Source organism: Poromitra crassiceps (assembly GCF_964638095.1).
Source record: "Poromitra crassiceps genome assembly, chromosome: 14".
Lineage (NCBI taxonomy): Eukaryota > Metazoa > Chordata > Actinopteri > Beryciformes > Melamphaidae > Poromitra > Poromitra crassiceps.
This window is the reverse complement of record NC_139633.1, coordinates 33,253,754-33,280,728: the sequence shown is the minus strand read 5'-3', so window position 1 is coordinate 33,280,728 and position 26,975 is coordinate 33,253,754. Positions and strand designations below refer to the sequence as shown.

The following is a 26,975-nucleotide window of genomic DNA, read 5'->3' as shown; positions in this document are numbered from 1 at the left end:
AATGTGTGCATATTTCCCCCTGTGTGTGTGTGTGTGTGTGTGTGTGTGTGTGTGTGTGTGTGTGTGTTGGAGTGACGTCTTTTCTCCTTGTTTCAGGAGAGCCAGTGGTACGAGGAGACGACTGTAGAACTGATGGCTCCCACCATGCTTCCTGAGCTGCACCTCCTCAAACGGGTAATGTCTGGGAAACAAAGTTCAGTGCCTCACGATTTTGTAGTCCATTGGTAGAGTTTTCATACCATTGAAAGATCATGGAGATGGAAGGGAATGGAGGAGAGTTACTTTGTTTTTAAGAAAATCCAACTTGCGCCTAGTCTGACTGGGTTGAAGCAGCATGATGGACTTAGCTCTCTCATTGGTGTCGACCATTTCAGTCGGTGCCGGATGGAAATCCCATTCCGCTCCCTGCAAGCTCTGCAATTGGCTCTGACCCGCTCTGACTGCGGCTGCGACCATATTTGGATTTCCTTTCCACGCCCCCCCCCCCGTGTCGAATCTGTACGCCTCTGCTGCTGTACGTGTTGAATCTGTATGTCTCTGCTGCTGTACGTGTTGAATCTGTATGTCTCTGCTGCTGTACGTGTTGAATCTGTATGTCTCTGCTGCTGTACGTGTTGAATCTGTATGTCTCTGCTGCTGTACGTGTTGAATCTGTATGTCTCTGCTGCTGTACGTGTTGAATCTGTATGTCTCTGCTGCTGTACGTGTTGAATCTGTATGTCTCTGCTGCTGTACGTGTTGAATCTGTATGTCTCTGCTGCTGTACGTGTTGAATCTGTATGTCTCTGCTGCTGTACGTGTTGAATCTGTATGTCTCTGCTGCTGTACGTGTTGAATCTGTATGTCTCTGCTGCTGTATGTGTTGAATCTGTATGTCTCTGCTGTACGTGTTGAATCTATATGTCTCTGCTGCTGTACGTGTTGAATCTGTATGTCTCTGCTGCTGTACGTGTTGAATCTGTATGCCTCTGCTGCTGTACGTGTTGAATCTGTATGTCTCTGCTGCTGTACGTGTTGAATCTGTATGTCTCTGCTGCTGTACGTGTTGAATCTGTATGCCTCTGCTGCTGTACGTGTTGAATCTGTATGTCTCTGCTGCTGTACGTGTTGAATCTGTATGTCTCTGCTGCTGTACGTGTTGAATCTGTATGTCTCTGCTGCTGTACGTGTTGAATCTGTATGCCTCTGCTGCTGTACGTGTTGAATCTGTATGTCTCTGCTGCTGTACGTGTTGAATCTGTATGTCTCTGCTGCTGTACGTGTTGAATCTGTATGTCTCTGCTGCTGTACGTGTTGAATCTGTATATCTCTGCTGCTGTACGTGTTGAATCTGTATGTCTCTGCTGCTGTACGTGTTGAATCTGTATGTCTCTGCTGCTGTACGTGTTCAATCTGTATGTCTCTGCTGCTGTACGTGTTGAATCTGTATGTCTCTACTGCTGTACGTGTTCAATCTGTATGTCTCTGCTGCTGTACGTGTTGAATCTGTATGTCTCTGCTGCTGTACGTGTTGAATCTGTATGTCTCTGCTGCTGTACGTGTTGAATCTGTATGTCTCTGCTGCTGTACGTGTTGAATCTGTATGTCTCTGCTGCTGTACATGTTGAATCTGTATGTCTCTGCTGCTGTACATGTTGAATCTGTATGTCTCTGCTGCTGTACGTGTTGAATCTGTATGTCTCTGCTGCTGTACATGTTGAATCTGTATGCCTCTGCTGCTGTACGTGTTGAATCTGTATGTCTCTGCTGCTGTACGTGTTGAATCTGTATGTCTCTGCTGCTGTACGTGTTGAATCTGTATGTCTCTGCTGCTGTACGTGTTGAATCTGTATGTCTCTGCTGCTGTACGTGTTGAATCTGTATGTCTCTGCTGCTGTGTTGAATCTGTATGTCTCTGCTGCTGTACGTGTTGAATCTGTATGTCTCTGCTGCTGTACGTGTGGAATCTGTATGTCTCTGCTGCTGTACGTGTTGAATCTGTATGTCTCTGCTGCTGTACGTGTTGAATCTGTATGTCTCTGCTGCTGTACGTGTTGAATCGGTATGTCTCTGCTGCTGTACGTGTTGAATCTGTATGTCTCTGCTGCTGTACGTGTTGAATCTGTATGTCTCTGCTGCTGTACGTGTTGAATCTGTATGTCTCTGCTGCTGTACGTGTTGAATCTGTATGTCTCTGCTGCTGTACGTGTTGAATCTGTATCCCTCTGTTGCTGTACGTGTTGAATCTGTATGTCTCTGCTGCTGTACGTGTTGAATCTGTATGTCTCTGCTGCTGTACGTGTGGAATCTGCTGAGCTCAAATGCCTGCGCCGCTGCCTTTGAAACAATAACAGCAGCAGTGCTAGTCGCTAGCTCGTTGCTACACGCTGAAAACGATTGATGTGGATTATGCAATGAAGCAGCCTGCATGGTACGTTCGGTGGATGGCTGCAAACAGCCTTTTTCCCCTCTAGTCCACAGTGAAAGCGTCCCCAGCCAGACTCTCCCAGCCCCTTTGCTGGGAGAGTCTGGCAAGCGAGACTAACTTGCGCCTAAAGCGCACCACCAGTAGTTTGAGATCCTGGAAGTGTGTTGTAGTGGTGAATGTGGTTGGTATAGTAGTTAATCTGTGAACGGTTGTATTTCGGGCGGTAATCGTCTCACAGTTTGTCTCGTCAACAAGTTGAAGTTATCTATCGTGGTGAAGTTTAAGTTCAGTTGTGTTGCTTCTATCAAAGTGAGGTTTGAGTTTAGTTGTGTTGTTGCTTCTATCAAAGTGAGGTTTGAGTTTAGTTGTGTTGCTCATATCAAGGTGAATTTAAAAGTTTTGTTTTGTTGCTTGTATCAAGGTAAGTTGTGATTTTGAAGTTGTTTGTTGGTTGCAGGTCAGAGTGAAGGGACCACGCTACTGGGAGCTGACCATAGACCTCAGCAAAGACACACAGCACCTGAAGTAAGTACTTCAATGTCACCTTTGAAGAAATTAAAGCTTCAAGGGAATCTTGACAAAAAGTATAACCACTAATCGAGTTGAGTTCTTCCGAAATTTTCTGTCCTCAACGTTCGTTTATTTTGGAATCGTAGTTTGGCAGTTAAATTTACGTCAAACACGTTGCGTCTGTGTGTGGGTGTGTATGTGTGTGTGTGTGTGTCTGAAGAGAGAAAAAGCCAGCACTCCATTTCCTCAGGTGAGGAAGGCCTTTGGCTGAAACGTTCGTTGCTGCTGCCCGGTTTGAGGAACTATCAAAACCTGTGAAAGGACAATTGGAGTGCTGCTTTTTCTCTCCTCACTGAACTCTTTGTTTGCCCTGCACCCAGTGAGTTTTTAAATCCATTATTGAGTGTGTTCCCTACCAGTGATTTTCTATTGTGTGTGTGTGTGTGTGTGTGTGTGTGTGTGTGTGTGTGTGTGTGTGTGTGTGTGTGTCTCTCTCTCTCTCTCTCTCTCTCTCTCTCTCTCAGACCCATCCTGTCCAGAGATGGGGTGTTATATGTGAAGCTGAGGGCGGGCCAGCTGCCCTACAAAGACGACCCTCAGGGCTGGAAGAGCCTGCTGGCCTCCACCATCAACCACCGCAACTCTGGAGTCAGGGCCTTCAAGGTAAACACACATACTGTACTCACTAACACCAACTCTGGAGTCAGGGCCTTCAAGGTAAACACACATACTGTACTCACTAACACCAACTCTGGAGTCAGGGCCTTCAAGGTAAACACACATACTGTACTCACTAACACCAACTCTGGAGTCAGGGCCTTCAAGGTAAACACACATACTGTACTCACTAACACCAACTCTGGAGTCAGGGCCTTCAAGGTAAACACACATACTGTACTCACTAACACCAACTCTGGAGTCAGAGCCTTCAAGGTAAACACACATACTGTACCCACTAACACCAACTCTGGAGTCAGGGCCTTCAAGGTAAACACACATACTGTACTCACTAACACCAACTCTGGAGTCAGAGCCTTCAAGGTAAACACACATACTGTACTACCCACTAACACCAACTCTGGAGTCAGGGCCTTCAAGGTAAACACACATACTGTACTCACTAACACCAACTCTGGAGTCAGGGCCTTCAAGGTAAACACACATACTGTACCCACTAACACCAACTCTGGAGTCAGGGCCTTCAAGGTAAACACACATACTGTACCCACTAACACCAACTCTGGAGTCAGGGCCTTCAAGGTAAACACACATACTGTACCCACTAACACCAACTCTGGAGTCAGGGCCTTCAAGGTAAACACACGTACTGTACTACCCACTAACACCAACTCTGGAGTCAGGGCCTTCAAGGTAAACACACATACTGTACTCACTAACACCAACTCTGGAGTCAGGGCCTTCAAGGTAAACACACATACTGTACTCACTAACACCAACTCTGGAGTCAGGGCCTTCAAGGTAAACACACATACTGTACTCACTAACACCAACTCTGGAGTCAGGGCCTTCAAAGTAAACACACATACTGTACCCACTAACACCAACTCTGGAGTCAGGGCCTTCAAGGTAAACACACATACTGTACTCACTAACACCAACTCTGGAGTCAGGGCCTTCAAGGTAAACACACATACTGTACCCACTAACACCAACTCTGGAGTCAGGGCCTTCAAGGTAAACACATATACTGTACCCACTAACACCAACTCTGGAGTCAGGGCCTTCAAGGTAAACACACATACTGTACCCACTAACACCAACTCTGGAGTCAGGGCCTTCAAGGTAAACACACGTACTGTACTACCCACTAACACCAACTCTGGAGTCAGGGCCTTCAAGGTAAACACACGTACTGTACTACCCACTAACACCAACTCTGGAGTCAGGGCCTTCAAAGTAAACACACATACTGTACCCACTAACACCAACTCTGGAGTCAGGGCCTTCAAGGTAAACACACATACTGTACCCACTAACACCAACTCTGGAGTCAGGGCCTTCAAGGTAAACACACATACTGTACTCACTACCACCAACTCTGGAGTCAGGGCCTTCAAGGTAAACACACATACTGTACCCACTAACACCAACTCTGGAGTCAGGGCCTTCAAGGTAAACACACATACTGTACCCACTAACACCAACTCTGGAGTCAGGGCCTTCAAGGTAAACACATACTGTACTCACTACCACCAACTCTGGAGTCAGGGCCTTCAAAGTAAACACACATACTGTACCCACTAACACCAACTCTGGAGTCAGGGCCTTCAAGGTAAACACACATACTGTACCCACTAACACCAACTCTGGAGTCAGGGCCTTCAAGGTAAACACACATACTGTACCCACTAACACCAACTCTGGAGTCAGGGCCTTCAAAGTAAACACACATACTGTACCCACTAACACCAACTCTGGAGTCAGGGCCTTCAAGGTAAATACACATAGTGTACCCACTAACACCAACTCTGGAGTCAGGGCCTTCAAAGTAAACACACATACTGTACCCACTAACACCAACTCTGGAGTCAGAGCGTTCAAAGTAAACACACATACTGTACTCACTACCACCAACTCTGGAGTCAGGGCCTTCAAAGTAAACACACATACTGTACCCACTAACACCAACTCTGGAGTCAGGGCCTTCAAGGTAAACACACATACTGTACCCACTAACACCAACTCTGGAGTCAGGGCCTTCAAGGTAAACACACATACTGTACCCACTAACACCAACTCTGGAGTCAGGGCCTTCAAAGTAAACACACATACTGTACCCACTAACACCAACTCTGGAGTCAGGGCCTTCAAGGTAAATACACATAGTGTACCCACTAACACCAACTCTGGAGTCAGGGCCTTCAAAGTAAACACACATACTGTACCCACTAACACCAACTCTGGAGCAAGGTTATTATAGTTAACGAAAACTAACGAAAAAACGAAAACTAGAATTGAAAAAACATGAAATAAACTGAAATAAAAATAAAAACTAAGCTTTACAAAAAAACGATAACTAACTGAAACGGTATTGTGTGTTTACAAAACTAACTAAAATAAAATAAAATTGAAGAGAAAATGTCCTTAGTTTTAGTCTTTGTCAGTTTACAGTATTTCATAATAAGCCTAGTATTTTGAGTGGAGATGAAATCTATTTTCCTAGATCTATCATCTTTTATGACCCTTTTGAATCTCACCCCTGACAAACACCCAATATTACAAAAAAAAGAGCAAAGGGGCAAAAAAAGACTCAAACTAACACTGAAACTAATAAAAACTAAACTAAAACTAAGCATTTTGAAAAACTAAAAACTAAACTAAACGATCAAACCCACCTTAAAAACTAATGAAAACTAAACTGAAATTGAAAACAAAAAGTCAAAACTAATCAAAATAAAAACTAATGAAAAAATCCAAAACTATTATAACCTTGCTCTGGAGTCAGAGCCTTCAAAGTAAACACACATACTGTACTCACTACCACCAACTCTGGAGTCAGGGCCTTCAAGGTAAACACACATACTGTATTCACTAACACCAACTCTGGAGTCAGGGCCTTCAAGGTAAACACACATACTGTATTCACTAACACCAACTCTGGAGTCAGGGCCTTCAAAGTTGTGAGAGACCAAGCAGCAAAGCAACCGAGGACACAGGTATTTTCCATTAAATCAGGGTTTTTTATTTACCCAAAGGAATGAAAGTTTTTACAAACCAAAAATATAATGCCTAGGTCTAATAAAAGGGGTCAACAAAACAGAACTATAATGAAATAGAGCAAAGTAACAGGTATTAACTGAACAAACTGACCTGCTACAATGAAACATGGGGAGACATATATAGTGACTGGGGCAAACCAAATGCAACACAGGGGGTAAACAAAATGGATGCCAACTACAACTAAACACAAGGCAAACTAACTAAACCCAAATCCCCCCCATAACTTGGCAGCACATTGGTTTGGGCTGATGAGCTGGCTCCAGTACTTAATAGTCCTCAGCCCTCAGCCACGCCTTTTGCCCCACCAGGAAACCTCCAGACAGCCATGGTAACTCAAGAAAGAAACAATGATTAATATAACAGAAAATGTCTTAAGTGACCTGACAGTGTTAAATGTGTTTATATAAAACAATGTCAAGCATAAAGCAAATAAACATATTCTAAATTAAAGAAACTGTGTGCTGTTAATTATTGTTAATTGTTTGGGGTGTGGTGAGTGCAAATGAAATGAACCTGTGTGAACAACAAACTAATGAGGAAATGAGGTGAGAGTAAATTGAAACAATATTACCATGTGTGGCCTGTGGCCATCACACACTCCCCCCCTTCAGGACTCTCGCTGGAACAGCGAGAGAGGTAGTCAGCTGTGAGGTTCTCCTTGCCCGGGATGTACTGAACATTGAAGCGGAATGGTTGCAGTGCCAGGTACCACCGGGTGATCCTCCCATTGGTGTCCTTCATCCTCTCCATCCACTGAAGCGCTTTGTGATCCGTCTCCAGGGTGAATTCCCGACCCAGGAGGTAGTACCGGAAAGAGTCCAGGGCCCACTTTATAGCCAGCGCTTCCTTCTCCACTGTCGAATACCGAACCTCCCTGGGGAACAGTTTTCGGCTGATGTAGGCAACTGGATGCCGTTCGCCTGGCGGTCCCTGGAGAAGCACAGCCCCCAGTCCCCTGTCGGAAGCATCTGTTTGCAAAACAAAGTGTTCATCAAAACATGGACTGTACAGAACTGGATTATTACTCAATGATTGCTGAATGTCCTGAAAGGCTGCCACTGCTTCATCTATCCACTGGACCTGATTAGGACACCGGGATCCCGTTCGGTCTGTGAGTAGAGCTGCCCTGGTGGAGAATTGTGGTATAAAGCGGTGATAGAAGCCCGCCATGCCCAGAAATGAGCGGAGTTGCTTCCTTGTTTGTGGCAAAGGACAGAACTCTATGGCCTGGATCTTGGTGACCTGCGGCCGTATCACCCCCTTCCCGATGACATAGCCCAGGTACTCTGTCTCTGCAGCAGCAAAGACGCACTTTGATGAATTAATGGTCAGCCCGGCAGAGCGGAGACGATCCAGGACAGCACGCAGATGTTCCAGGTGCTCCTCCCAGGTGGTACTGTAAATGACAATGTCATCCAGATATGCAGCAGCAAAACCAGAGAAATCACAAAGTACCTGGTTCATGAGCCTCTGGAAGGTCGCTGGAGCCCCATGCAACCCAAATGGCATGACTGTGAACTGGAAGAGACCCCATGGTGTCCTGAAAGCTGTCAGCTCCCGGGCCTTCTTAGCGAGCGGAACCTGCCAGTAACCCTTGCACAGATCTATGGTGGTCAAGTATTTTGCCTTTCCCAGCCGTTCAAGAAGGTCATCAATTCTTGGTGTTGGATAGGAATCAAACTGAGAAATTGAATTCAGGTACCTGAAGTCAATACAAAACATCAAGCTGCCATCCTTTTTTGGCACCAGGACCACTGGGTTACACCACTCACTTTTCGAGGCCTCCACGATGTTCAGGGACAGCATCAGGTCAACCTCCTTCCTCAGTGAGGCCAACAGACGCTCAGGAATCCTGTAACTGAGTCGTCTCACAGAAGCACTTTTTTTAAGAACAATGTCATGTTCAACCATATTGGTCTTCCCAGGATTCTCCTGAAACACTTGTGAATTACAGAGTGATCTCACCTGAAGCCGTTTGTCTTCCGACAGGTGACTGAGGTCAAGGTCCACTTGAGCACCAGCAGGAGGTAAGTATTGCTCGTCCACTTCGTCTTCCTCTGGCACACTTCTGATAAGCATCACTGTTGCTTCCCTTCCAGGTTGCTGCACCCACTCCTTCAGCAGATTTATATGCAGTACCCTCCTGGAGCGTGACTGCCCTGGGGTTGATACCTGGTATGTGGTCGGCCCAAGTTTCTTCATGACCTCAAATGGTCCCTGCCATTTCGCCAGCAGCTTGTTGTTGTCACTAGGGAGGAGCACCAGCACCTTTTGTCCAGGGTCAAAGGACCTCTGCCGGGCTGCCTTATCGTACCAGGACTTCTGCTGTTGCTGGGCCTCCGCCATGTGTGATTGGGCCAGCTCACTCATTTTCTCCAAGCGCTCTCTCATCTGGACAACATAGGAAATAATGTTAACAGACCCCACCTCTCCCTTGTTTCCCTCCCAAATGTCTCTCAGTAATGAAAGAGGACCTCGCACTTCATGACCATACAAAAGTTCAAATGGAGAGAAACCAGTGGAGGCCTGGGGTACTTCTCTGTATGCAAAGAGGAGGTATGGCAGCCACTGGTCCCAGTCTGTACCACTGCTATTCACAAACTTCTTAAGCATCTGCTTCAGGGTCTGGTTAAAGCGCTCCGTCAGTCCATCAGTTTGAGGATGATACGGTGTGGTCCTCAGTCTCCTAATACCAAGTAACTGGTACACCTGTTTCAACAGAGTTGACATGAAGTTAGTTCCTTGATCAGTCAATATTTCACAGGGGAAGCCCACTCTGGAAAAGTACTGCACCAAACAGAAAGCGACTGGTTTTGCTTTTATGGATTTCAATGGAAAAACCTCTGGGTACTTTGTAGCATAATCAGTTATAACCAGCATATAACGGTTCCCCGTCTTGCTCCTCTCAACAGGGCCAACAATGTCCATCCCAAGGCGCTCAAATGGGGTGCCAATGATCGGTAATGGGTGGAGTGGAGCTCTGGAGGGAATTTTAGCAGATGTGATCTGGCACTGAGGGCAACTTCTGCAGAATTCAGCAACATCTTTGCGCAGGCCAGGCCAGTGGAAATGATGTTGGATGCGAGCTATAGTTTTATGTTTACCTAGGTGGCCAGCCCAGGGAACAGAGTGCGCCAAGGTGAGTATGGTGTCTCTAGCTGCTTGGGGGACCAGTAGCTGCAACACTGACCCCTGCTGGCGATAGAGTGTGCCGTTTTGCACAATATACTCCTCTCTGCTGATGTCCAGCCCAGCTCCAGGTGCCTTCTCCTCCGCCCTCTGAAAAAGAGACACTAAAGACGGATCAGTTTTCTGCAGCTCAATGATATTAGATGGTATTTGGAACCCTAAAGGCAACTCTGACTCAGTGTTGGCTGATGGTGTCACAACTGTGTGTTGGAACTTCTCCTCCCTTCTCTGTCTGCGAGTTTTCCGAGACTTCCCGGGTGTAGTCTCCAACTCCTCGTTGTAAAAAGGCAGAGCACTGAGAGTCACAGAGTGTTTGTTTGATTCTTTTGCCTGTGCTCTAGTAACGGAAACATTGCATGTTCTGCTTTGGTCTGACTCCACATTGGCCATTTGGCTCTGGTTTGACTCCAACAAGTCAAAAAGTACTGGAAGGTCACGTCCTAGCACAGCTGCATAAGGCAGATTATCAGCAACCACAATATTAAAGAGGTAGGTTTGGCCCTCCACTTTTATGTACATGTCAGCTGTTGAGTAGGGCTTCTTATCCCCATGTACACAACAAATGGGGGTGGTGTCTTTGGTGCGGATAATGTTGGGTGGTACAAACATTCTGTGTACAAGAGTCCGATCACTCCCAGAATCAAGTAGGGCCTTGAGCATTGTTCCATTTACCTCAATGGATGCCATTCTACTTGACTGGTCCGGTTCAACATGAGGGCGTGGCACATAGCACATTTGTGTTATCTCAGCTGAATTTTTAGGGCACATGGGTTTTATATGGCCTTCTAGTCCACAGAGATAACAAATTGGCTTTTTTCCAGGGGGTTTTAATGGCATATTAGTTGCTTGGTTCTCCCACATGGGAGGCTTACCCCCACCGGTTGCTGGCCTCTCATGATACTGTGAGGCTGGTCTGCGGCTGTCCTTTGTTCTCCATGAAGAGTTATAGCGCCATGGTTGGGCCTTGTTCCGGGCAGCCACAAACACATCAGCTAGCTTAGCCGCCTCCATTGCTGAACCTGGATCGTGTTCTCGGATCCAGACCTGAAGCTCAGGGGACAGCATTCTCAAATATTGTTCCAATATGATCATTTCACCAATTTCCTGAACAGTTTTACCTTTTGGCTGTATCCACTTCCCATAAAGCTCCTTGAGCCTTACATACAACTCCTTGGGGCTCTCCTCCGGGTAAATCTCCAGGGAGCGGAATCTTAGCCTGTAGGTCTCAGGGTTAATGTCATATTTAGAAAGGATTGCAGCTTTTACCTTCTCATAGTCCTGGGAATCATCAATGTCCATATGCACATAAGCACCTCTATCCTTGCCAGTTAGCAATGGTATTAAGTGAAAAACCCAGTCAACTTTCTTCCACCGGCATGCTACAGCCATGCGCTCAAATGTAACAAGAAAATGTTCAATGTCATCCGTGTCAGTTAATTTCTCCAATCTGGGCTCCCGATGTGAGCCAAACTGACCTGCAGAGGCCATAGTTGGATTAGCAATCATGGAGGGCTCAGCTTGGGCCTGAGAATGTTCTGTGGTGGGTGGTAAAGCCTCCAAATCCAATACATTAGAGTCTGATGACAGAGGAGTGAGTGGAGATGTTCGGGCCTGTACTTCTAACTGCAAAAGCTGAAACTGATGTTGAAGTGTTTTAAACCGTGTTGCCTGTTTTTCAGTTACCTCCTTCTGTCTTTCCTCACGGGCCTCCTGCTGCCCCATATGAGCCCGGAAAATGCTCATCAGGTCCGACAGTGTTGGCTCCTTACCTTCACCCTCAGTGCTTTCTACCACTCCAGCAGCTCCATTTTCCTCCTCTTCACCACCGGCTTGTTCCTCCTGTCCGGTCTGTAGGCTTGCAGGGCCTCCTTGTCTTGCCCCAGTCTTTCCACCACGCACCATTTTTTTTTTTTTTTTTTTTTTTTTTATATATATATTAGGGGATGCGGCAAAAAGAGAAAAAAGAAAAATTCAAAAAATGTTCAAGAGAAAAAAAAATCCTGTGTCCTCCACTGGATGATCCTACCACTGCCACCAACTGTGAGAGACCAAGCAGCAAAGCAACCGAGGACACAGGTATTTTCCATTAAATCAGGGTTTTTTATTTACCCAAAGGAATGAAAGTTTTTACAAACCAAAAATATAATGCCTAGGTCTAATAAAAGGGGTCAACAAAACAGAACTATAATGAAATAGAGCAAAGTAACAGGTATTAACTGAACAAACTGACCTGCTACAATGAAACATGGGGAGACATATATAGTGACTGGGGCAAACCAAATGCAACACAGGGGGTAAACAAAATGGATGCCAACTACAACTAAACACAAGGCAAACTAACTAAACCCAAATCCCCCCCCATAACTTGGCAGCACATTGGTTTGGGCTGATGAGCTGGCTCCAGTACTTAATAGTCCTCAGCCCTCAGCCACGCCTTTTGCCCCACCAGGAAACCTCCAGACAGCCATGGTAACTCAAGAAAGAAACAATGATTAATATAACAGAAAATGTCTTAAGTGACCTGACAGTGTTAAATGTGTTTATATAAAACAATGTCAAGCATAAAGCAAATAAACATATTCTAAATTAAAGAAACTGTGTGCTGTTAATTATTGTTAATTGTTTGGGGTGTGGTGAGTGCAAATGAAATGAACCTGTGTGAACAACAAACTAATGAGGAAATGAGGTGAGAGTAAATTGAAACAATATTACCATGTGTGGCCTGTGGCCATCACAAAAGTAAACACACATACTGTACCCACTAACACCAACTCTGGAGTCAGGGCCTTCAAGGTAAACACACATACTGTACTCACTAACACCAACTCTGGAGTCAGGGCCTTCAAGGTAAACACACATACTGTATTCACTAACACCAACTCTGGAGTCAGGGCCTTCAAGGTAAATACACATATTGTACTCACTACCACCAACTCTGGAGTCAGAGCCTTCAAGGTAAACACACATAGTGTACCCACTAACACCAACTCTGGAGTCAGGGCCTTCAAAGTAAACACACATACTGTACTACCCACTAACACCAACTCTGGAGTCAGAGCCTTCAAGGTAAACACACATACTGTACTCACTACCACCAACTCTGGAGTCAGGGCCTTCAAAGTAAACACACATACTGTACCCACTAACACCAACTCTGGAGTCAGGGCCTTCAAGGTAAACACACATACTGTACTCACTACCACCAACTCTGGAGTCAGGGCCTTCAAGGTAAACTCAGATACTGTCCCCACTAACACCAACTCTGGAGTCAGGGCCTTCAAAGTAAACACACATACTGTACTACCCACTAACTCTTGAGTCACTCTTATCCCTCCTTCCTTTCCCTTTCATCCTCCCTTCCTCCATCACTCATATCCCTCCTTCTTTTCCCTTTCATCCTCCCTTCCTCTATCCTGTGGTTTGGATCTCTGCCCCGCCCCCAACCCCATCTAACTTTCAGAGTTTCCACGGTCCTTGAAATCCTTAAAGGAACAGTTCACCCACAAATGGAAAATGTAGTCATTATTATCTACTCACCCCCATGCCGATGGAAGGACAGGGTTTTTATTTATGTATTAGTTGTTTAGTGCACAAAACATTCCTGGAGTTTCACAGCAAAACACTGTTGCAGAAATCTCCTAAATAATTGAAGTGAATCGGGTCCAACTTAAAAAAAAGAAAGGCCACTGGTACTGCTCACCTGGTGTAATGCAAGTCTCCACAAGCCCTGAGATGCCAAGTAGACTTGAAAAATATGTCATTACACCCTGTTTTTAGCTGAAATCTGCACTGTAGCAAGGTGGTTTGGTGGAATAGGGCCTTGAATCTGATGTTTAGTTTGAACTTTTGATTGTTAAAAAAAGTCACATTTTCTCTGAGTCTCTCTTGCTTCCTTCCCTCGTTCTCTGTATTTCCTTTTTTATTGTCGAAATAATGCAACCTTTTTCCTTCTGTTTGTGTGTGTGCGTGTGTCTGTGTGTGTGTGTGTGTGTGTGTGTGTATGTGTGCGGGCGTGTGTGTGTATGTGCGTGTGTGTATGTGTGCTCGTGTGTGTGATGCGTGTATGTGTGCGCGTGTGTGTGTGTGACATGTGTGCTCGTGTGTGTGTGTGCTCGTGTGTGTGATGCGTGTATGTGTGCGCGTGAGTGTGTGTATGTGCGTGTGTATGTGTGCTCGTGTGTGTGATGCGTGTATGTGTGATTGTGTGTGTGTGTGTGTTCGTGTGTGTGCTCGTGTGTCCGCAGCCTGAGGCCATCTCCACCTTCACCTCTGAGCCCGCCCTCGTCTCCTTCGCCGAGTTCTTCTGTAAAGCCTCTGAGGGAATGAAACACGTGAGTTCAACACACATACAGCCAGTGGCAGCTGACCAATAGAGGGCGATAGTGCGCCACCCTCCTCGAGCCACACGGGAACAATGTAACATGATTTTTCATATACATCAAGTTAAGTAAGTTAAGTTATCCTTTATTTATCCCCATGGAGAAATTAATCCTCAGCATTTGACCCATCCTCTACTAGGAACCTTCCTAGAACTAGGAGCAGTGGTCAGCTGCAGTGCAGCGCCCGGGGGCCAACTCCAGTTCTTTTCTCAGGCTCAGGTTTTCCCAGTGGTCTTCACCTGGGGGTCTGTGACCCCTCAGGGGAGAAAGGTCTAGACCAGTGGTCTTCACCTGGGGGTCTGTGACCCCTAAGGGGTCCACAGAGGTACTGCTGGGGTCCGCCAATTTTTGTCAAAGTAGTTTGTGAAATTATATATATATACTGGTTCAAACTGGTTAAAAGTTACTATCGTGGCGTTTTGAGTCTGGTGAACACTTAGGGCGCTTTCACACCTACCTCGTTTGGTCCGGACTTTCGGACTTTCCAGTTTGATCCGAACCAAAATGACAGGTGTGAAACCTCCCACGGACCATGGTGCGGACCAAAGACTGAGTCTTTGATTCGACCAAAAGAGGTGGTCTCGGTCCGGACCAAGCTGGACCAAGGTTCGCTTCCTGTGCAGTGTGAAAGCATTTTATTGGAACGTTCGCACTATCGGACCAATTACTAGAAGCTCTGACTCGTCACTCGTCACGTTACCCATCGTGATTGTTTTACAGTGAAACATCGTTTTGAATGATGGCATCGTCATTGGGGTGGGGTTGGGGGAATAATTCATTATTTATTAAGTCGCTGCGTTGCTGTAATGCCATGTGGCTAGCCGCTGCAATGCGTTCACGTTAAGAGGACAGCTGAGCCTGAGCTCTACATGATACCAGCGGGCTTGAATAGGCTATTAGCCTCTGCTCTGTGCTACAGCACAGAGCCAGGCGACTGAAGTGGGCAGTGGCTGTCACTACCAGCAATTTGAACGGCGCAAAACAACGTGTGTGTGTTGAATTTAACGAGCTGGCAGAAAACCGACTGAATTACTGGCTGATATAACGTTAGATTCGTGTGGGCTTTTAAACCTAATGTAATGAGAGGGAGTTTAGGAGAAATGGCTTGAGAAACGCAGCTGCTGCTGTATCTATATGGAGCGACTCCAACTTTCACTTTGGAAACAGGCGAGTTAAATTCACGGTTGAAGACTTGTACTCACTTTGGGTTGAAAACAGGAAAGGACGTGAAGTTTCTTCTTTGTCTTAAAAAGTTTTCACAACAACACAGCCGACACGCGCGGGGGACGCTCCGGCGACATTAAACAAGCGCCCCCTGTTCAGAGAAGCAGTGGAGTGGAGGAGGGGGGGGGAGGAGGAGGGGGAGGGGAGGCTTCCCTGAACTGAACTGGATGCGCTTGTTTAATGCTGCCGGCGCGTCCCCCTCGCGTCACGGTAAGTGGACTTGGCCTCTTTTATTATTAAAACGGCACAATTTTAATTTGAACAGATAATTAATTACGATGATCCGATGTAGAAGGCTCACAGGTCGATGGGGGGTCGGCCAATCACGATGGTCGATGCCATCGTCCATCGTGCCAACCCTAGTAGCAATGCCATAATAATGCTATTATAATGATAACAAAGTGGATCTGTTCATTCATTGTGGTGTGTAAACCTGGTGTAAACAAGGAGCAAATTCCTTGGAGCAGTTCCGGGACACTGACGTCAGACGCACGCTCATCCACAAGCAGGACAGGACGTAGGTCTGTCATGTTAAAGTCTGCTGGTCCGCTGGGATCATTGCAGTGTGAAAGCGAACCTTACTGGACCAAATGTATACAATGTAACAACAACATGAGTTTGGTTCGGACCTTGGTCCGGACTTTTAGGTGTGAAAGGGCCCTTAGTTAGCAAACATAGCTAACGGCTAACAGCTAGCTAATGGCAGAGGGTATTTAATGTAAATATTGTATTATCTGTCTACATACGTCACTCGTCAGACCATTATAATGTCTGCGGTCATCACCTGTTTTTACCAACAGCTTATTTTTAGGGCTTTGAGCCCAAAATAGCTGAATGTCTCCAGCAGTAAGTAAAACAATGCTATGCTATACTGTACTCTCATTGACATTCTGTACTTTGGAGTGAAACTGATAAAAAAAGAAAATCAGTTGCAAATACAGCAGCAGAAAAGTAGTGTCTGTGCGTGTGTGCATAATGTATGTACATTTCCCAGATGGTCAATGCATTTTCATAAAATCCTGACAGATAAGGTTAAAGGAACTAGGCATCACGCTCAATTCCTAGTCTCGCCCGCTGCGCGGGCTTGCCCGCCCTGCAGCTCGGCTCACTTGCTCTTATGACGTCACTGATGACCACTGCGCGTGGCGGCCTCGCCTGCTCTATGACATCACTGATGACAATCAGGGTAATCGCCTAATAACTAAAAAAATCCGGCTCCGTCAGGTCACCTGCATCATCAGTGATGACATCACTGAACTATAGCCTCAGCCTTAGGGCAAGTAATCTGCCCTAATGAAAAAATCTGCCTCCGTCAGGTCAGCCGCACGGGTTCTCTTCACTTCCTGAAAGTTTCAAAATTATTGAAACAAACAGAGTCCACATTGCCAAATTTATAGATAGATACAGTAGATAGATAGATAGATAGATAGATAGATAGATAGATAGATAGATAGATAGATAGATAGATAGATAGATAGATAGAAGATTGACATGAGTGGTTTACATTGGGTTGATTGGTCCACAGTCCATGTGTCCATGCTGCCACCTGCCAGGCTGTAGAAATAGGTGGTAGGGAATATATTGTCCTTCCTACTTCATCCGCTCGTTAATCTCTTGACCCACAAACAGCTCTCTGTGCTGCACGTTAATCTCTTGACCCACAAACAGCTCTCTGTGCTGCACGGTAATCTCTTGACCCACAAACAGCTCTCTGTGCTGCACGTTAATCTCTTGACCCACAAACAGCTCTCTGTGCTGCACGGTAATCTCTTGACCCACAAACAGCTCTCTGTGCTGCACGTTAATCTCTTGACCCACAAACAGCTCTCTGTGCTGCACGTTAATCTCTTGACCCACAAACAGCTCTCTGTGCTGCACGGTAATCTCTTGACCCACAAACAGCTCTCTGTGCTGCACGGTAATCTCTTGACCCACAAACAGCTCTCTGTGCTGCATGTTAATCTCTTGACCCACAAACAGCTCTCTGTGCTGCACGTTAATTGGTTGGAGTGTGCAGGAGCCACTGGCCTCAGCATGAAATGGAAGCAATTTTTTTCATTTTCTAGCGTACAGTTCTGTAATTGAATTTAAGGGGAAAAGGAGATTTCCTTGCTGTTTATCACTCCGATCACTCCATATCTCTCTTCGTTTGCTTCACCTTAACACTCTGTCTCTCTCTCTCACACACACACACACACACACACACACACACAATATATATCTCTTATCAAATCTGCTTTCTCTTTGTATTTGAATTGAGGGTATTGTGTTTCCCAGCAGTTAATCACAGGTTGTGTTAATCACTTGTCTGGGTTTTAATTTGGTGTGAAATGTCTCCATGTGGGAAAAAATGCTTTACTGGTTTGGATGTTTAAGATACAATGTTGCCAAAGCAGAATTATTAACTCTCTATAGTCGTACAATGTGTCAATATTTAAACTATATACAAACAATATGTCAAACACACATGAGCACGTGCTGTATAATCGCACGTCACCATTTGCGCCAAAGATCGTATATTGACAAGAACCGAAGGCGTATACCTTGTTCCACTGCACCATCATGGCTGCAGCGCTGTTGTCACAAAGGGATACGAGCCTCGCTCCTGCCTCAATATATGATCTTTGTCTCCCTTCCAGGCGGCAGACCGGAACAATATGGCTATCTCTACCTCTGCAAAATGTTCACCCAGAAGCCACAATATTGTTATAACTATCAACAACCAGCCAACACATATCATATGGAAAGAGCGTGACTCCAACTGGTTGACAGTTATATCAAACTGGTCAATCAGTGGCGTTTTACCACCATGTAACTAACGTAGCTCACAGCTAACAGCTAGCTAATGCCAGAGGCTCTGATATCCCACTGTCTCTGCTAACGTAACACCATAGCGTAATGTATTATCTAAATATCATACGTCAGTCGTTAGACAACCATAATGTCTGATGTCATCACCTGTTTTACCAACAGCTTAATTTTAGGATTTTGAGCCCAAAATAAGGTTATTTGTGAACAGAATACACTGGTGAACACTGTGGCAGGGATTCCGCTAGGCAGTTTTCCAGACGGCCAATGCAGCCGGTAACGTTCCAGAATTCCGGCCATATCGAATATTTACCGGCCACTATTAAAAAAAGGATGTTGTAAAATAATTGTTTCCTAAATAAACGTTTTGAATAAATGCATTTCTCTATAGTCTATTCTTTATAGCCTCTATAGTCGATTATCTTTATTCCAGTGTTGTCATTAAGAGGCCGATTTTGCAGCAAGAATATTTAATTGGTCGGCATTCAACAGGCACGTCATTCTCTGTAAGGGCTCTTTCGTTATTGAAACAGACAACATGAACGCTCCTACTGTAGCCTATCTCTCTGCATTTGCAGACACTCGTGAACCCATATCATCTGGACTAGGGATGTTCATTTTGAACAATTTCCATAATCGAAAATCGGGAAAATTAACGGTCAATTATCAATTATTGATAGCGTAATAATAATAATAATATATATATATATATATCTGGTAATAACGTTGCGCGTTCTCGGCCAGCTATAATGGCGATGCCGCTGTGTAGTAAGAATATCAGACACTAGCGCTGCGGCCAGGTAAACAAACATGTTACATGTCAGGTTACATGATGTAAGGCAATCGGCGTCTTCCAGCTCAGCTGACAGCACAAGAGTCAAATCAACAGGCCTGAGCCTCACTGAGGTCCGCAGACCGCTGGGTGCGTTTGTTTGTGTCCCCGGCGCATGCCGGTGTGAATTCCCCATGTTTAAAACAGTTTTGTTGGCACAAAGGCCCGTGCCCAGCCAGAAAACTAGAGACTATATGAAGCTCCCCCTCACGTTAGTCGGCTGTGCAATGGAGTGGGGCGAGGAGGAACGAATTCCACCCAAACCTAGTCCGCAAAAAAAATAAAAAAATAATAATCGATCAAAATTCCACATGATCGAATCAATTCCTTAACGATCAATTATCGATTTTCGATAATTGATGAACATCCCTAATCTGGACATTGCCTTGATAAAAAAACAACGTAGCTAAAAGTAATAAGTGCGACAGTGTCAGTGTGTGGCTCCCATGTGGCTTTATTTGTGGTAAGCATTTTGATTCATCTCCTCATCATACGTCGGGCAACAAGCGCGAGCCATTGATTGATTGATTGATTGATTTGGCTGACGTAGGTAAAAAGGCTTTTTACCCTCCGCTAAATTGACAGCCTACGTCGGGTCTCTTTTGCTTCTGACGGCGGCAGGCACGCTTTTGTTTCTTCTTGAGGAAGAATAGCAGGTGCTTGACTCTTTCCTGCCGTCTTGCTGGCCTCGGCTGAAGTACTTGTCGTTGCATGATCTAGATTTAAAAAAAAGACTGGCCTACCAAGGCTTGTCTGTTTTGACGTTTGGGTTTCCTCCTGCGTCAACTAGTCACAGCGAGTCCAGCGCTGGCCGGCGGGACTGATGCTGCGTGTGCGGCTTTTGAACGGCGCGCTACAGTAGGCCTAAAGAAAGCGTCTGCTATATATTTTTTTCTCAACATAACGGGGTGGAAAAATATTATGTAGGCTAAAGCTTAATTTATACTTATTAGAAAGTGTCGCTCAGCACATGGTCGCAGACGAAAAATAAAGTGTCGCTCAGGGTGTTGCATTTATACTTCAGAGGACGTTCGCCTCGGTTCAACGGTCACGTGACACTCGAACGCTATAAGCAGCTGCAAATGGAACGAAATGCACAGTGAAACCACCTCGGAGGTAAGATGTACAGTAACGTACTTGGCTGCAGCCACATATAAACGACACACAACCACACGACTCACCTCCTCTCGCTCTGGGAAATTGGTCACGACGTTCTTTGTGATTTTCACGAAGTCATACATCAAGGACAGGCTGATAAAAATAGCGGGGACACGTTTATTCATTTCAATCGAGCGAAAACTAGCGGGTGGACCCCAACCAAAACAAGGAAGTCAAGCGCGTGCCGTCTATATAGCCAATGAGACTTGCGCGATACTATGACGTAGTCAGCGACACTAGACATTTCACCAGGTAGCAGACACACTGCTGCTCGCCGACACTTGAAAGTGTCGACTCAAGTCCTCATTTCTGTCGGCGACCGTTTCAAAAGTGTCAGCAGAGGCTTAAGTCTCTATTTAAGTTGTAGCTTATTGGCAACATCACTTAGGTTATAGGTCACACAATATTAGGCTATTTTATATAAGGAATTTATTTATCTGGCATATTTTCAGCCGGCCACTTGAGCCGGTGACCTTTTAATTTGCCGGCCCACGGCAACGAATACCGGCTAAAAGCCGGCAATTGCCGGCTAACGGAATCCCTGTACTGTGGCTAATCAACCCAGCAGAGAGAACCTCACAGCTATACATGAAGTATCTTAAAAATGACAAAATACACTGGAGGCGGGCTGTAAGGGTGCTTTCTCATTGTGATCGATTGCTTTTGTTCCATGATGCCCTCCTCCCCTCTCCACCGCTGCTCAGCTTTCATCATTACACATTTCCTCCATGCTCGGGAACACTTGCAGAGTATAGTAGACTTCGATCATCAACTACGCCTGGAGTGCATCCTCGCCCGTGTGTCGTCTACGGGGTTCGGTACGGCTGGCGATCACATTCGCAAGTGTTCCGTCCCCCCCCCCCCCCCCCCCCCCCGGGGCACGCCAAAGCGTTCCCCAGACCACCTTTTCAAGTGGACCCTGTCACGGTTCTCGGTTCCGCGGCCGGACACGGAACGCAACGTTCACACTCGTCAAACGAACCGGACCTGGGGTCAGTTTGTGGACAAGTAAAATGAGTGAATGAAATGAGTGAATACTTGGTCAACTACACTAAACAGGCTTGGTATAAGGAGAGTATTACTTTACTAAACAGGCTTGGTATAAGGAGAGTATTACTTTACTAAACAGGCTTGGTATAAGGAGAGTATTACTTTACTAAACAGGCTTTGGTATAAGGAGGGTATTACTTTACTAAACAGGCTTGGTATAAGGAGAGTATTACTTTACTAAACAGGCTTGGTATAAGGAGAGTATTACTTTACTAAACAGGCTTGGTATAAGGAGAGTATTACTTTACTAAACAGGCTTGGTATAAGGAGAGTATTACTTTACTAAACAGGCTTGGTATAAGGAGAGTATTACTTTACTAAACAGGCTTGGTATAAGGAGAGTATTACTTTACTAAACAGGCTTGGTATAAGGAGAGTATTACTTTACTAAACAGGCTTGGTATAAGGAGGGTATTACTTTACTAAACAGGCTTTGGTATAAGGAGGGTATTACTTTACTAAACAGGCTTGGTATAAGGAGGGTATTACTTTACTAAACAGGCTTGGTATAAGGAGAGTATTACTTTACTAAACAGGCTTGGTATAAGGAGGGTATTACTTTACTAAACAGGCTTGGTATAAGGAGAGTATTACTTTACTAAACAGGCTTGGTATAAGGAGAGTATTACTTTACTAAACAGGCTTTGGTATAAGGAGGGTATTACTTTACTAAACAGGCTTGGTATAAGGAGAGTATTACTTTACTAAACAGGCTTGGTATAAGGAGAGTATTACTTTACTAAACAGGCTTGGTATAAGGAGGGTATTACTTTACTAAACAGGCTTGGTATAAGGAGAGTATTACTTTACTAAACAGGCTTGGTATAAGGAGAGTATTACTTTACTAAACAGGCTTGGTATAAGGAGAGTATTACTTTACTAAACAGGCTTGGTATAAGGAGAGTATTACTTTACTAAACAGGCTTGGTATAAGGAGAGTATTACTTTACTAAACAGGCTTGGTATAAGGAGAGTATTACTTTACTAAACAGGCTTTGGTATAAGGAGGGTATTACTTTACTAAACAGGCTTGGTATAAGGAGAGTATTACTTTACTAAACAGGCTTTGGTATAAGGAGGGTATTACTTTACTAAACAGGCTTGGTATAAGGAGAGTATTACTTTACTAAACAGGCTTGGTATAAGGAGAGTATTACTTTACTAAACAGGCTTGGTATAAGGAGAGTATTACTTTACTAAACAGGCTTTGGTATAAGGAGAGTATTACTTTACTAAACAGGCTTGGTATAAGGAGAGTATTACTTTACTAAACAGGCTTGGTATAAGGAGAGTATTACTTTACTAAACAGGCTTTGGTATAAGGAGAGTATTACTTTACTAAACAGGCTTTGGTATAAGGAGAGTATTACTTTACTAAACAGGCTTTGGTATAAGGAGAGTATTACTTTACTAAACAGGCTTGGTATAAGGAGAGTATTACTTTACTAAACAGGCTTGGTATAAGGAGAGTATTACTTTACTAAACAGGCTTGGTATAAGGAGAGTATTACTTTACTAAACAGGCTTGGTATAAGGAGAGTATTACTTTACTAAACAGGCTTTGGTATAAGGAGGGTATTACTTTACTAAACAGGCTTGGTATAAGGAGAGTATTACTTTACTAAACAGGCTTTGGTATAAGGAGGGTATTACTTTACTAAACAGGCTTGGTATAAGGAGAGTATTACTTTACTAAACAGGCTTGGTATAAGGAGAGTATTACTTTACTAAACAGGCTTGGTATAAGGAGAGTATTACTTTACTAAACAGGCTTTGGTATAAGGAGGGTATTACTTTACTAAACAGGCTTGGTATAAGGAGAGTATTACTTTACTAAACAGGCTTGGTATAAGGAGAGTATTACTTTACTAAACAGGCTTGGTATAAGGAGAGTATTACTTTACTAAACAGGCTTTGGTATAAGGAGGGTATTACTTTACTAAACAGGCTTGGTATAAGGAGAGTCTTACTTTACTAAACAGGCTTGGTATAAGGAGAGTATTACTTTACTAAACAGGCTTGGTATAAGGAGAGTATTACTTTACTAAACAGGCTTTGGTATAAGGAGGGTATTACTTTACTAAACAGGCTTGGTATAAGGAGAGTATTACTTTACTAAACAGGCTTGGTATAAGGAGAGTATTACTTTACTAAACAGGCTTGGTATAAGGAGAGTATTACTTTACTAAACAGGCTTGGTATAAGGAGAGTATTACTTTACTAAACAGGCTTTGGTATAAGGAGAGTATTACTTTACTAAACAGGCTTTGGTATAAGGAGAGTATTACTTTACTAAACAGGCTTTGGTATAAGGAGAGTATTACTTTACTAAACAGGCTTTGGTATAAGGAGAGTATTACTTTACTAAACAGGCTTGGTATAAGGAGAGTATTACTTTACTAAACAGGCTTGGTATAAGGAGAGTATTACTTTACTAAACAGGCTTGGTATAAGGAGAGTATTACTTTACTAAACAGGCTTGGTATAAGGAGGGTATTACTTTACTAAACAGGCTTTGGTATAAGGAGAGTATTGCTTTACTAAACAGGCTTTGGTATAAGGAGAGTATTACTTTACTAAACAGGCTTGGTATAAGGAGAGTATTACTTTACTAAACAGGCTTGGTATAAGGAGAGTATTACTTTACTAAACAGGCTTGGTATAAGGAGAGTATTACTTTACTAAACAGGCTTGGTATAAGGAGGGTATTACTTTACTAAACAGGCTTTGGTATAAGGAGAGTATTACTTTACTAAACAGGCTTGGTATAAGGAGAGTATTACTTTACTAAACAGGCTTGGTATAAGGAGAGTATTACTTTACTAAACAGGCTTGGTATAAGGAGGGTATTACTTTACTAAACAGGCTTGGTATAAGGAGAGTATTACTTTACTAAACAGGCTTTGGTATAAGGAGGGTATTACTTTACTAAACAGGCTTGGTATAAGGAGAGTATTACTTTACTAAACAGGCTTGGTATAAGGAGAGTATTACTTTACTAAACAGGCTTTGGTATAAGGAGGGTATTACTTTACTAAACAGGCTTGGTATAAGGAGAGTATTACTTTACTAAACAGGCTTTGGTATAAGGAGGGTATTACTTTACTAAACAGGCTTGGTATAAGGAGAGTATTACTTTACTAAACAGGCTTGGTATAAGGAGAGTATTACTTTACTAAACAGGCTTGGTATAAGGAGGGTATTACTTTACTAAACAGGCTTTGGTATAAGGAGGGTATTACTTTACTAAACAGGCTTGGTATAAGGAGAGTATTACTTTACTAAACAGGCTTGGTATAAGGAGAGTATTACTTTACTAAACAGGCTTGGTATAAGGAGAGTATTACTTTACTAAACAGGCTTTGGTATAAGGAGAGTATTACTTTACTAAACAGGCTTGGTATAAGGAGAGTATTACTTTACTAAACAGGCTTGGTATAAGGAGAGTATTACTTTACTAAACAGGCTTGGTATAAGGAGGGTATTACTTTACTAAACAGGCTTGGTATAAGGAGAGTATTACTTTACTAAACAGGCTTTGGTATAAGGAGGGTATTACTTTACTAAACAGGCTTGGTATAAGGAGAGTATTACTTTACTAAACAGGCTTTGGTATAAGGAGGGTATTACTTTACTAAACAGGCTTGGTATAAGGAGAGTATTACTTTACTAAACAGGCTTGGTATAAGGAGAGTATTACTTTACTAAACAGGCTTGGTATAAGGAGGGTATTACTTTACTAAACAGGCTTGGTATAAGGAGAGTATTACTTTACTAAACAGGCTTTGGTATAAGGAGGGTATTACTTTACTAAACAGGCTTGGTATAAGGAGAGTATTACTTTACTAAACAGGCTTTGGTATAAGGAGGGTATTACTTTACTAAACAGGCTTGGTATAAGGAGAGTATTACTTTACTAAACAGGCTTGGTATAAGGAGAGTATTACTTTACTAAACAGGCTTTGGTATAAGGAGAGTATTACTTTACTAAACAGGCTTGGTATAAGGAGAGTATTACTTTACTAAACAGGCTTGGTATAAGGAGAGTATTACTTTACTAAACAGGCTTGGTATAAGGAGAGTATTACTTTCACTGCTGTCTAAGGCCTGTCACCATATATTGCAGGTATTCCTCCCATTTCAGAGAGGATGTGTTTAATTAAGCAATATCACACGAGAGGGAGTGCTGTTGTTGGCTAATATCATCACTGCTGTGATTCGGTCGTAGATAATCACACCCGTGACGATATTAGCCAACAGCAGCACGACCTCGAGTGTGATATTGCTTTTATACAACAGTTCTATTAAACAAAGCTGATTTTAAAAAATGACAAAAAGCTGAGAAAAGATATGATTTCTCTATAACAAAAATAGTCCCTCTTTCTGCTTTGCCGAAAATGTAGCCTAATCAGCCTAATTAACTGCAGGCTGTCTACTTTACTACTGTCTACTCTACAGCTGTGAAGCGTTTTGTTGATTAGGGCAGCTGTGAAGCGGAGTGATCTACACACAGTGAAGCGCCAGTGCGTTATCGTGAAATATCGGCACTGGTAGGATCCCTCTTGTCCAATCAAATTGCTCGGCCGGAACTACCTGTTGTATAATGTCCAGTATGCACCTGTTTGTATTGTTTGTATTGAGTGAACAGCCACTCCCCCTCTGTGTGTGTTGTGCAGAGAGAGGACATCCTGGCCTTGTTTTCAGCCATGTTGTACGAGTGTGTGACCCAGGAGAGTCCGGAGATGCTGCCCACATACATCGCTATCGAGCAGGTAACTCAGACAGATAGAAATCCTATCTTTTAAATACAGTGGTCATTAAATAAAGTGGTTTGCTAGGAGGGTTTTGATTTCCCGGATCTAAATATGTGCATTTTAAGATGTTTGGAGAGTGAGCAAAAACTGGATAAGGATAGCTTTAAAACCATGTCAGTTTGGGGCAATACTTTGTGGCCATCGTCCAAAAGATTGTAATTTCTGAATGACGTTTCCAGCATCACTGTTGTCGTGCACACACCCCCACACACACCCACACTGGTGTGGTCAACCAGTAATATGGCGCTGACTTGCCCAAGTCCAGAAGGAGAGAGAAAAGCCAGCACACTTGAATGTCCTTTCAGAAATTCTGTGCCTTGCACCTGAGTTTTTAACGTTTGGTGAGTGTGCTCGCTATTACTTTTGTTGGACATTGCCCAAGTCCAGCCCATTACGTTTCCACCTCCCTTTCTCATGTCTGGAAAACAGTATGGCGTCAGATGCCAACGAAAGAGGAGCGTAACTTGCTGAGTCTCTGGAGATTCGGGCCCGCTGTGGATTCTTCAAAGAGAAGACGACGCTTGGGCCACACAGATTATAATGTGGATGTAACAACGTACAGTAGCGCATTGCCCGGATCAACAAGTGACGCTTGACAGCACAAACGGAGGCCCAGCTCCTGCGAGCGCTCCTGAGCTCCTCGTCAATGGCATCTGACGCCGTACTGTTTTCCAGACATGATAAAGAGACGTGGAAACGTAGTGGGCTGGACTTGGGTAAGTCAGCACCATATTACTGGTTGACAACACCAGTGGGTGTGTGTGTGGGGGTGTGCACGACAACAGTGATGCTGGAAACGTCATTCAGAAATTACAATCTTTTGGGCCATCGCCACAACTTAGAATACATTACTACCTGGAATT

The 26,975-nt window shown here is 44.1% G+C and overlaps 1 protein-coding gene across 1 annotated transcript in view; it reads left to right on the top strand.

Moving 5' to 3' along the window:
* anapc1 (anaphase promoting complex subunit 1) overlaps positions 1 to 26,975 on the top strand; it is a gene marked incomplete at its 5' end in the record, with an annotated part of 254,294 nt that overhangs the window by 200,914 nt on the left and 26,405 nt on the right. Inside the window, 5 exons of the mRNA XM_083650747.1 lie at positions 97 to 174; positions 2,865 to 2,932; positions 3,442 to 3,580; positions 14,092 to 14,178; positions 25,975 to 26,070. Coding sequence (XP_083506873.1) covers positions 97 to 174; positions 2,865 to 2,932; positions 3,442 to 3,580; positions 14,092 to 14,178; positions 25,975 to 26,070 — 468 coding nt within the window. The remainder of the gene's footprint in view (positions 1 to 96; positions 175 to 2,864; positions 2,933 to 3,441; positions 3,581 to 14,091; positions 14,179 to 25,974; positions 26,071 to 26,975) is intronic.